Source organism: Camellia sinensis, chromosome 3 (assembly GCF_055761805.1).
Source record: "Camellia sinensis isolate YWXY chromosome 3, ASM5576180v1, whole genome shotgun sequence".
NCBI classification, from domain to species: domain Eukaryota; kingdom Viridiplantae; phylum Streptophyta; class Magnoliopsida; order Ericales; family Theaceae; genus Camellia; species Camellia sinensis.
The window spans coordinates 35,262,170-35,274,215 of NC_138963.1; the positions used below are offsets into that span (position 1 = coordinate 35,262,170).

The following is a 12,046-nucleotide window of genomic DNA, read 5'->3' on the forward strand; positions in this document are numbered from 1 at the left end:
GGATCAAGTTAGGGTGGTTAACAAATCTTCCCACACAAGTCAACTCAGTATTGTATATAAGAAACAAAGCCCAAATGGTATTACCCAGTCCAATCCAGCCCTTAGTTGGCCCACACTCAGCCCACCCCATCTCCGCCTTATCACCTATGGCTGTCTCTTTTGGTCCCAAAACTCCCAAGAAAAAAGGAAATGGGGAGGAGCACTAATTAGTGCCACCACTAATGATGTGGTAATAGGTTTCACCTACTATCATAGTATTGTTGTGTCTATTTTTTTTTTAAAGTAAATACCACATTATTAGTGGTTGCTTTAGAACACCACTTTTAGTGGTCTCTAGCATTGCCCCAAGAAAAAAGCACATCACAAATTCGTTTGGTTTAGTATTCAACCGTGCTGGGACCCCAGCACCCCCGCTCCACGTGGGGCTCTGTAATTGCCAAACAGAAAAAAAAAATTTCAGCCAATAAGAAATAGTGGGGGTGGTGGGGGTCACCTCCACTGGGGGTCCAATGCATTTTTCATTTAGTATTTAAAATTCAAAAATGATCTGGACCCCCTTCAGAGACCCCCAAAACCCCTTCAGGCCTTTGATTGACCAGATTTTTTTTTTTCTTCTCCTCCAATCACCAACCCCACGTGTGTGGGGTAGTGGGGGTTGATGATTGAGGGGGTCTCAATCACTTCTCTTTAAAATTTGGGTGAATTATACTAATAGTCCCTATAGTTTGGAGCTTGTGTCACTTTGGTCTCTGACTTTTTAATTGTGACACATTTGACCCTGAATTTTGAATATTGTTTCAAATAAGGACAATTGAAAATATCATTAGATTTTTCAAGGGTAAAATCGTCAATTTGATAAAATATAAACTAATTTGTCAAAAATAAATGTCAAACAAATATTTTTGATTTTTAAAAATTATTTCTACCCACTAAAAATAAAATTATGTAAAATTGATAAATCTTTTAGACATTTATTTATTTTTTTTATCAAATTTATTTTTATTATGTGTTTGGATGATGATCATATAAAATTAATTTTTAAAAATTAATCATGTAATTTTTATTAATTTTTATCAATTTTACATAATTTTATCATTGGTGGATAAAAATAATTTTTTAAAAATTAAAAATATTTGTTTGACATTTATTTTTGTCAAATTAATTTATATTTTATTAAATTGACGATTTTGCCATTGAAATTAAACAATGGCATATTCAATTGTCCTTATCTGGAACAAGATTCAAAATTTAGGATCAAAGTGTCACAATTGAAAAGTTAAGGATCAAAGTGACACGGACCCCAACTATGGGGACTGTTAGTGTAATTTGCTCCTAAAATTTTGAATTGTATTTTAAAAATAATTTATTAAATAAAGTTTTAACAATTAAAATTTTATTTGATTATAAAATTTGAAAATAATTTATATATTTTTATAATTATAAAATAGATGTGTGTAGGAAAAAATTTAATTAATCGATTGATATATAAAATGTTAAAAAAAAGAGAGAAAAAAAAATTAATAAAAATATAAAATGTAAGAAAAGAGAAAAGAAAAAAAAATATTAATAAATAAAATAAATTAAAAAATTTATTAACCAAACATATTTATTTTAACTTTTTATCTAAATATTAATTTAAAAATTAAACGCTCTCAGATTTATACGTACACACATATATATAAAAAGCACTGATCACTGCAAACCCTATCTCTCGATTCGAAGACGCTGGAATCCTTCATCCTCTACCCTCCTTTCTCTCCTCGAATCTTCAAATTTGTAGTCAAAGCCTCAATTTTTTATTTTTATTTTTATTTTTTTTTTGATTTGATTGGATTGGATTTGATTCTCTGTTGGTATATTAGGGTTAGGGTTTTGATTTGTACGAATCATTTCAATTAATCGCTTAACTTCTTGAAATGTACTTGTTTTTCTTGTTTTCTTTGAATTTGATCAGTATTATGTAACAGAGAAAATAGCTAGGATTAGGGTTAGGGTTTTCGATATATATATATTTTTCTCTTGGTTGTGTATTGGTTGTGGTGATGGAGATGGAGAGTTCTCGCAGACCTTTAGATAGATCAAGAGAACCGGGTCTGAAGAAACCTAGATTGGCCGAAGAGCAACCCATCGTCGATCGCAATTCAAACAACAGGTCTTTTGTGGCTTCGAGATATCGAGCTAACGACAGAGATAGAGACTCGGAGAGTAGTGATTCGGTGAGAGGGACTTTTCAACAACAACAATATCAAGAGCTTGTGAGTCAGTACAAGACTGCTCTTGCGGAGCTGACTTTCAATTCCAAACCCATCATTACTAATTTGACTATTATTGCCGGAGAGAATCAGCACGCTGCGAAGGCGATCGCAGCTACGATCTGCACGAACATTCTCGAGGTGATTCCGGTTTACAGTGTAGCTGTTTGTGTGTTCAATTCAGTGATATGTTGGTTGAACTGTAAGGGAAATCAGTATCGGATAAAGGAAAAAAGAAAGCCTTTTTTTATTTTATTTATGGTTTTTTCGTATTGGGTTAGTTGAATTAGTGTTATGATTATGTCTACCAATTAGTGAAATAGCAGGAGTTAAATTGTAAATAGAAGTGGTCTTATTGGATTTTTTAATTTTATTTATTGTTTTGAATAACTATGTTGAGTTTGTGCTTCTTTTGAACATGGGATGTCTATCAATCCAGCAAGTTGTGGTTTTGCCCTAACCTAGACCAAGTAATTGCATTCATCGTTTCCACTTGTTGAGGATGCTTAACGTGAAGTATGTGCTACACAAGCAATGACATAATTGATCTTTGATTCTAATTTCTTTTTCTTTCTTTCTTTCTTTTGAGAAGCTTTCGACCTTCTCACAAAATAATTTTTTTGGCTTGGTGTCATCGTTTACGTTGCACATCTTTAATTCAACATGTGGCTACTTAATCAAATTAATGTGTTGGCATGAAATCGCTGAACAACGAATCCATTACTTAATATGTGATATGTGCACTCTGTGGGTTATCACATACCTCACTCTACTGTAATCGATTTGGTTGGACAATGGAAAGCCTAAATATTATACATGATGTGCCAAACACTTTACAAGCATATTTATGAGTGTGTATTCTGACAGAGCTACCTTCACTGGAGGATGAGTTTTATAGAATACAATGTGCTGCAGGGTGAGAATTGGAAAACATAGAGATGGGTCCATTACATCCTTGTGGCTTTCATTTTGCATGAAAGCAGTATTTGATGTTTTGTAATTTTCATTATAATGAGAACAATGCCGTTATTTTTTAAGAACGTTGAAGTGCATTGCTTTCTTTTTGTGTTAGTGGTTTCTTTCTTATGATCACTGCAAGATGGATTAGCTTAGAGCTTTTCTTCAATTAAGATCTTGTTTACTTTGTGGGAAGTTAACTTTGTCCAGTGTCTTGGGTCCGGGCATGATTTCATGTCCTGTCATCTTTTCATTTGCGGTGCTTATGCTATGCATTAATCTGTATAGATGATATGGAAAAGCTGATTTCACTCCTGCGAAGTTCTATTGGCTGCTGGTGTTGAGCTCCATTTATATTCTACTATCTTAATTTTCAGGGCAGCATTAAACTTCTGTTCTTTCAATCAGAAGACATAATTACTTTGCATCCTAGTTGGTTGTCAAGTTTACTTGCAATTAAGTGTCTGCTAGAAGTTGAATCAGAGACTTAACTCGTTTATTCTTAAATTTGGATTTTAGTTGGTGTTTTTTTTGTCCTCTCTCTTTAAAATATTCTGTTAAGCCTCTTGGTAGAGGATGCAGTTCTTACAGAAAGTGCTAAAGAATGTTCTCTAATTTGTGGTGAAGGATGATGCTTTTAAGTGGTATATAATATAGGAGAGTGGCAGATGTGAGAGTGCACAAGCACCTGTCAATATTATTTAGTATGGGAAAAGGTCATTCATTTAAAATGTTAGGAGAATATAGGCATTCTATCGTTGGGATGTTCGAAGAATTGAGTTGTTGCATCAAATCATCAACTGGCTTGCACTCAGGAGTGCAATGTGTGATCTTCATTTCTAAGGATAACGATATCATTTGCATTGTTTTTTTTCTCTTGCTTTTTCGTGTCTTTGTGCATTCATCATTATCCTAATACTATGTAACAGTGGTCATGGAAAGGCTGATGGTATCAGCAGTTATAATTATAACTTGTTTGTAGATTTTAAAGCACGACTTGCTTTATCTGATGATTTTGATCTTAATTTTCCATATTTTTTTTTCCAGGTTGCTAGTGAGCAAAAGCTTCCATCACTTTATCTTTTAGATAGTATTGTGAAGAATATTGGGAGGGATTACATAAAATATTTTGCAGCCAGATTACCCGAGGTTAGAATTTATTCTGCACTTAGTTTCTCATCACTGCAATGCATTACACGTTCTAATGATGATGCTTCCAAGGAACACTCAGGAGCACTATATTACTGTCATCCCATTATTTATGATATTGTTATAAATTTGTTAGTTGACAGAAATAAAGATCATAATGTACCATTCTCCCCTCTTATCTGTTAATTGACTAATAAATTGCATCCTATCAAATGTGGAACAATGTTATAACATGTCTTTGCTATGTATCTCCTCCTATATGCTTGATGTCCATTAGTCATATCATTTGATAGTTGCATGCTTTGGTTCATGTTTTAGGTATTCTGCAAGGCATATAGACAGGTTGACTCTTCTATTCATCCTGGAATGCGGCATCTTTTTGGAACATGGAAAGGAGTCTTCCCTCCTCAGGCACTTCAGGCGATTGAGAAAGATCTTGGTTTTCCACCTGCTGTCAATGGTTCATCTTCAGGATCTGCAACATCTAGAACTGATTCACAGCCTCAACGGCCAGCACCCAGCATTCACGTAAATCCTAAGTACTTAGAGGCAAGACAGCGTTTTCAACAGTCAAGCAGGGTATGTGTACATCCACAATCATTCTTTGGTTCTGTTATCTTATATTTGTCTTCTGATTTTATAGATGTGCTAAGCTTACCAATATATTCTTAAGTGGGAGTTCCTGTGAAAATACTGAAGATGTGTTACGCTTGACATGTTCCAAAAAGTGAAAAAAGGATAAACAGTAAACTAAGAATAACAATAAACAAACTGGATGGCATCCTTTAGCGACCTTGTCATAAATAAATATAACTAGGTGTCTTTACCACCACTTTGGCATACTAGATTAGGAGCAGGGCCTAGGGATCCAACATGCAGGAGGGTCATGGAGGATTGTGGCTTGGGGGTTAGGAGTAGGGGTTTGTTGTGGTTGCTTGGTGCGCTCTCCCTTTGGGGACCAGCCACCTTAACTAGTCCCAAAAAGAGAAAGGCGTTGATTCGGACATCTTACACCTTAGAAGAGGTATTATACTTACCACCTAGCTATGATATACTTTCTAAGATATTATACCTTACTTTGCAACTCTAACGATATGAATCCCAAGGTTTGAATTATGGGACACAGAAGTACATGTGATATTTCTATTGCCAAACTAAGGAGAGAGACAACCACCTGTCTACAGGTGAGCTGGCTCTCAACACTCCAGGACCTTATTAAGGGGATATCCATGCAACATAAACGATCATCCTTCCTGTCACCTTCTTCCCCATGCCATCCTCTCTCTCTCTCTCTCTCTCTCTCTCTCTCTAAGGTTACCGTGGTTCTCTATTGCTTCCCCTCAAGTGACTCTTTACCATTGAAGTGCCCAACCATCTTCTCGTAGGACCATGACCGATCACCTCACCTTCCACTACTTATAATATGCACACATTCACCTTTAGCTTTAGATTAAGTATGCCTTATCATAAAATTAGAAAAGTTGTGTTAGACTAATGAAAATCAACATTCCAAGAGATTAAATCTTTAACTAAAAATGGTTGATTCCCTTATTTTTGTTTAATGTAGCACCCTAAAGTGTATTTTATAGTTGTGTGTTTATTTATGAATCCATAAATGATGGTTGTGGAATAAATTTACAAGTAATATGTTCATTTGTCTTGGTCATATTTCTCCTCTTTTTTGCCTTTATTTAAGGATTAAGGTTGACTATGCAACTTCTGTACTTCCATGTTTTCATCTCAGAACTGAGTAATGGATTATTACTTTCTGTCATCTTGCATCAAAGCAAGATCACAATCACACACAGAAGTATACACTGGCATACACCATCATTTTCCCAAACTTGAGAAAGATGGATGGCTCTTGTAATTAATATGGATTTCAAATGGATATATATATATATATATCAAGGACTTACTTTCTGTGCATTAACATGGATTTTTGTGTTGAAGGTAAAAGGGGCAGCCAGCGACAGTACCGGAACCATGGTTAACTCACTTGAGGATGCAGAGAGGTTGGACAAGGCTGTTGGTATTACTTCTGGGAAGCCATGGGCAGAACCTCCTCTTAAGATGCATGTATGGGAATTGATTATTGCATTTTATGCACTTTAATATTCCTTCTGATGGTTACATAGTAAAGTGAAAATTGTGCAGAATATTCAGCGTCCTCAAAGAGATGTGTTGAATGAGTCTGTTTGTGAGAAAAACATTGGTGCAGCATCAGGAGATTATGAATATGGTTCTGATCTTTCAAGGCATTCAGGTTTGGGAATTGGAAGAGCTAGTGAGAGGGTTACGGAGAGAGGATTCGACAAACCTTGGTATGGAGCTGGCAGCAACATGGCAGAGACGATTTCCAGCCAAAGGAATGGTTTTGATATCAAGCACGGGTTTCCAAGTTACCCAGCCCCTAGATCGACAAACACTGATGTGCATCTACAGCCAACACAGAGTGTTCCCGGTAGAAGCAGCAGTGGGATGGATAGGAGCTGGAAGAACTCTGATGAAGAAGAGTATATGTGGGATGATTTGAACTCTAGATCAAGTGATCATGGTGCAATCAATAGGTCAAAGAAAGATCGTAGGATGCCTGATGACTCTGAAAGATTGGTAAGATCTCAGGAAGGGAAATGAATGCTTAAATGATGAAATAAGATATTTTAGTCCTTAGTTTGAAATTTTCTGTGAGAGAAATTAACTGGAGTGAAATGTGAAAAAAAAAATCAATATTTTAGACTATGTATTCTCTTCAATGCCTTGTCTTGTTTCAGATTTCATAGTGACTGCTCGACAGATTATTTTTGGTTGGTGTGTTAGACAGAGATCAAGTCCAGGGATTTTGAGTTTAAATGGGATTATGAGTATGTGTTTACTCAAGTTTCACACCGTTGGTGTCTTGAACCATTTGATCTGTGTACTTAACTGGGGTCAAATCGGTTGTTGGGTTAGATTTGCTGCTTGATATATTAAATAGGACTCTTGTGGACTGGTTCTTTCCAGTTTTCTAGCATACCTGCCCTCTTTATTGGTGCCATGCATGGATAAATGTATTTTCCTGTCTGTTTCGTGATTACCTGCTTGCTTGTGCATCACTTGCGTAATTCTATTTGTTTATGGCATGGTGAAAATGATAATTTTACCCTTCCACTCAAGGTATTATCTGGGTCTAGGGATGTGTTCAAGTCATTGCTGTAATACTTGCCACTTTCATTTAGTTGCAGGGCAACAGATGATTTCACTATCTTTCTTGGGCAATCTAATGTGAAGTGACCAATCAAATCATGTCGGTTTATTTTGGTGAATATATATATATATATATATAAATACATAATTAAATACATCTCTTAAATGCTTACACCCTGGATTACTTTTAACTTTACTTGGATCATTTCAGTTCATTTGGAATTATGGGGCAAGATTACATATAAGGTAGAGTAAATATAAAAATTGTTTTTATGGCAAGAAAGACTGATAGTCTGTTTGCCTTGTTAGAATAAAACATTTAATACTTTATTTTAAGTCTTTGATTGGTTTACTTAGCTTGGATCATTGTAGAGTGTGCCGTTCAACTGTACATTATTACTGCAAGTGTGTGATAGATTAGTCTCGGCTGATTTACATTCCCATGTGCAGGGCTATGAAAACCATCTCCGGAAACGACAAAACGCACATGATGTTGGGTCAAGGGTCGATAGAGAAGCTTCAACTGATTCACTGTCCACAGAACAGAGAGATCAAGCATCTTTTGGGCATCGAATGCCATCATTGTGGACACAGGAACAACATTCAACAGATGGCCATTCAGGCTCTGGTAGAATTATCTCTGGTCATTCAGAAGGTTTTCCTAGTTCTTTCAGTGGGTTGCCAACAACTGCAAGTTCTCTAACCAGGATGCCATTCAATTCACAGATGGGACCATCTCATCTTGGTACCGCAAGTTTTGGGTTTTTGACTAATCCGGTGTCAGGTTCCACTGGATCAGTGGGGCAACGACACTCTGTAGGATCTGCATCGCCTTCTGGGCAGTCACCTAGGCATCAGCATCCTCCCTCACCTTCGCTAACGCGTCATCCCCATCAAGTATTACACACTTTGAATGACCAAGACAATCTGCAAGCTCATCCCCTTCCTCATCCAGAGCTGAGAAAACCTCAATTTTCAGTGCCGTTAAACATTAAGCCACCTAATCAATTTTCTCAGGATTATGTGCCTGTGCATACTCAGAATATTCATCCAGGAAAGTCTCAAAAATTGCCATCCCAAAATATAGAGACTTCATCTCCCATTATGCCTTCTAGTCAACTGAAGCAACATGTTCCTTATTCGCAGCAACTACCACCAGACCCTATATTGTCTGAACCTTCTGGTCTATCCCATAAGTTGCCAATGCCTCATATTGCAGGTTCTGGAAACCCGTCAACCACTGGGAATTCATTATCAGATAATGCAACTCCTGCAGAAACCCCAGGGCGACAAAGCACGAGTAGCTTGTTGGCCTCAATAATGAACAGTGGAATACTCACTAACAACTCTGTTACTGATAGCCTGCCTAAATTGGGTTTTCAGGATTCTGGGTCATCATCTCAATCAGCAACACAACCGCCTCTACCAAGTGGCCCTCCGCCTACTCAATTCACACCCTCTGGGTCCTCAGGGCCTAGATTTGATGCAGGATCCCCACCAAGTCTACCTTCCCATGAAAAAACACCAGTTTCCACAACTTTCTCTCAGCGAAAGGTTGAACAGCCGCCTCTGCCACCTGGTCCTCCCCCTTCCTCACTTATGGGTAGTGTATCAGCACAAGCTTCAAAAACAGTGAATTCTGTCTCTACTCCAGTGTCAAGTCTACTCAGCTCATTGGTTGCAAAGGGATTAATTTCTGCATCGAAGTCAGAGTCACCAACACCTGTGTCAGAGCGGATTCCTACTCAACTCCAAAACCAGAAAGCAAGCATTATCAAAACTAGCTCTGTGCCTGTTTCTTCAGTTCCAGTAACCTCAACTATCACAGTTTCATCTAATGAGGATGAGCTTTCCAAACCTGCAGCTAAGAGCTCTGTGACGTTATCTCAATCCACCCCAGCAGAGATAAAAACTCTCATTGGTTTTGAGTTTAAGCCAGATGTGATTCGTCAGTCGCATCCATCTGTGATCAGTGAACTCACTGATGACCTTCCTCATTGTTGCAACATATGTGGTCTTCGACTTAAACTTCAAGAACGATTTGAGAGACACATGGAGTGGCATGCGTTGAGAAATCCTGAAATGAACAGTTTAAATAAGGCTTCAAGGAGTTGGTATGCGAATTCAGCTGATTGGGTTGTTGGAAACTCTGGAATGCCATCTGGATATGAATTCACTGGTGTGTTGGAAGCTCCTAGCAAGGCAATGGAGAAGAGTGAGGAGATGGTTTCTGCAGATGAAAGTCAATGTGTATGTGTTTTTTGTGGTGAGGTTTTTGAAGATTTCTACTGTCAAGAAAGGGATGAATGGATGTTCAAAGGAGCTATTTACATGACCATGCCTTTGGGAGATGGTATGGTAGGAACTTCAAGTGAGAGTGCTGCTAGGGGTCCTATTGTTCATGCAAAGTGTATATCAGAAAGTTCAGTTCAGGATTTGGGATTGGCCAGCAGTGTGTAATTGGTAAGGATATGATATTATAGCTAGGATGATCAGTAGAATATTTTTCTATTTTTGATAATTTGGTATTTGGCCCCAAGGACCGACTAATCTAAGGGACCAATCCTACAGTCCACTAGCAATTAAAGATGGGTCAAAGCTCTATATGGACTGGCCCTAAGAAATTGTTTGCATTTAGGAGGTTTCGAACCTGAGGCCATTGAGGGAGGACACCCCCAGGCCTCGAGCCTTGATCACCAGGCCAAACCCTTTGGGTTATTAGAAGAATATTTTTGAATCCAACTGCAGAATGATATTTTTGTTCTTTGTAAAGATGTGCTTGACATCATTGAGGGTTTGGATTCACCATTTGTCATGCCCCCATCTGATTAGATAATTTGGCCTAGTAAGTTTGATCTAGTTAATCTTTCATGCTGGTGGTTTGTTTTTCTTGGAATTTGTCTTATTTTTGTTTCTTATAGGTCAAAAGAACTTTTATATTTTGTTTCTTATAGGTCAAAGAACCTTGTAAGTGAGTGAATTCAGATCTTCTGCATGAGTGCTTTAGAAACAATTGGCCCTACTATTTGCCTTCATGCTCATGCCTGCTGCCTACTTTTGGCAAGTTTGGTTTAAGCTTTGGAATTCATGTTGCAGTGGTTGGTGGCAGATTTGGTCATAGCTCTAGATGTATGTGGCAATGCCAGTTTTTGCTCTAGGATGCATTGTCTCCCTTCGAATAACTATGATGTTGTAAAATGGTGGATGCTAATTGGGTTAAAAGTGTTTTGTAGCTGTTGTACTTGCGAATACATTTTTATTATGGCCACATTTAGTTTATCGTGGTAAAGTTTTCAATGTGGGCTAATCCTGGGAGTATGTACAAACTTGTTCTGTATTATTATCATCAAGTTTCAATGAAGGGCATGCATTTATGCATTTATAGAAACAAACAAATTAGATTTAACAATAATTATATTTATCTGGAAAAACTAATTTTAATCTTGATTATTGTTGTGTTTCTATTTTCCTTCTTGTTTTTTATATATCTTCTTTTCTCTTTCTGCACTTTTCAGATGGATGATTGATGGTATCTCTTATTTTGTTGGCAGGAAAAAGGAATCACAATATTTCAAGGTGGAAAAGGAACACGATCATAATGCACTCGCATATGGTAAAGAAACTAATGGAGGATAACCAGGTTTTACAATTCATAACTTATATATGCATCGCCCTTTGGTGCCAAACTACCTGTGCCTAAAATTGTTGCCAATAGTTGCTTACTTGTTTTGTCTGTTCTCAATTTTCCTTTTCTCAATTCACAGAGGAATCATATAAAGAAATGCCAGTTCCCCAGATGGTTTGCACACCATTTCTGTTCTCTAATTTGGTTGATGTTTTTGTTTTTGTTTTTCCCTTATTTTTGCTTGTTTTGATTAGCTAAATCAACCTTTTGGCTCGACTTCTGAATCTGTTGCGGGTGCATAGCAAAAAATGGCCAGCCATGTACATTCAGCTTTGCAATCAGCAGAATGCATGCCGTTATATCATCAAAGTCGCAAATGCGCTCGCACATTTTGTTTGTTTTTATGCCCTTCTTTGGCTGAGCATTGTTTTCTTCTCTTTTTTTTTTTTTTTTGGAAAAATTATTTAAAGTACTCTGTTTCTAATAGAATAATCAATTTCAGTACTATACTACTGGCCTTGCAGCTGTCCTTAAACTTGTATTGGCGTAACATTGTTCTTTCTTTCATCTTTCATGTTGGTTTTTGCTCAGTATTTTGTGGCTATTGGTGTGAAACCCCAATTGGATGATGGAAATGTGCCTATTATTATTGGAAAATGTTACGAGCATTCTTCTTGTTTTTGGTGCTCTTCATGCTTAGACGAGTTGATTTTTAAAGTCACATATGGAACAACAAACCATATTTTTGTACAACATAACATAATCATTCTTTGTAATTCTTCAACATCCTGGATTATCAATCATTGTCATGTTCATTCTTTGTATTTCAGTTATCTGGTTTTGTTAAGCTTTGGTGGGATGAATTTGCAAATGAACA

General features: G+C 37.0%; 1 protein-coding gene across 1 annotated transcript; it reads left to right on the top strand.

Annotated features, from left to right (window-relative positions):
- The first annotated feature begins 1,621 nt into the window (after positions 1 to 1,621).
- Positions 1,622 to 11,704, top strand: LOC114264006 (pre-mRNA cleavage complex 2 Pcf11-like protein). The gene is made up of 7 exons (XM_028204593.2): positions 1,622 to 2,393; positions 4,257 to 4,358; positions 4,677 to 4,937; positions 6,312 to 6,437; positions 6,516 to 6,971; positions 7,995 to 10,007; positions 11,096 to 11,704. The coding sequence occupies exons 1-6, from the start codon at positions 2,043 to 2,045 to the stop codon at positions 10,002 to 10,004; spliced, it is 3,306 nt and encodes a 1,101-aa protein (XP_028060394.2). The 5' UTR covers positions 1,622 to 2,042; the 3' UTR covers positions 10,005 to 10,007; positions 11,096 to 11,704.
- The last annotated feature ends 342 nt before the right edge of the window (positions 11,705 to 12,046 follow it).

What these genes read in the sequence shown, in the direction of transcription:
- LOC114264006 (XM_028204593.2), top strand. Translation starts at nt 2,043, where the DNA reads ATGGAGATGGAGAGTTCTCGCAGACCTTTAGATAGATCAAGAGAACCG. An exon ending in TTGCAGCCAGATTACCCGAG is followed by an intron (nt 4,359 to 4,676) that starts GTTAGAATTTAT and finishes TTCATGTTTTAG; the next exon opens with GTATTCTGCAAGGCATATAG. An exon ending in CTGATGACTCTGAAAGATTG is followed by an intron (nt 6,972 to 7,994) that starts GTAAGATCTCAG and finishes TCCCATGTGCAG; the next exon opens with GGCTATGAAAACCATCTCCG.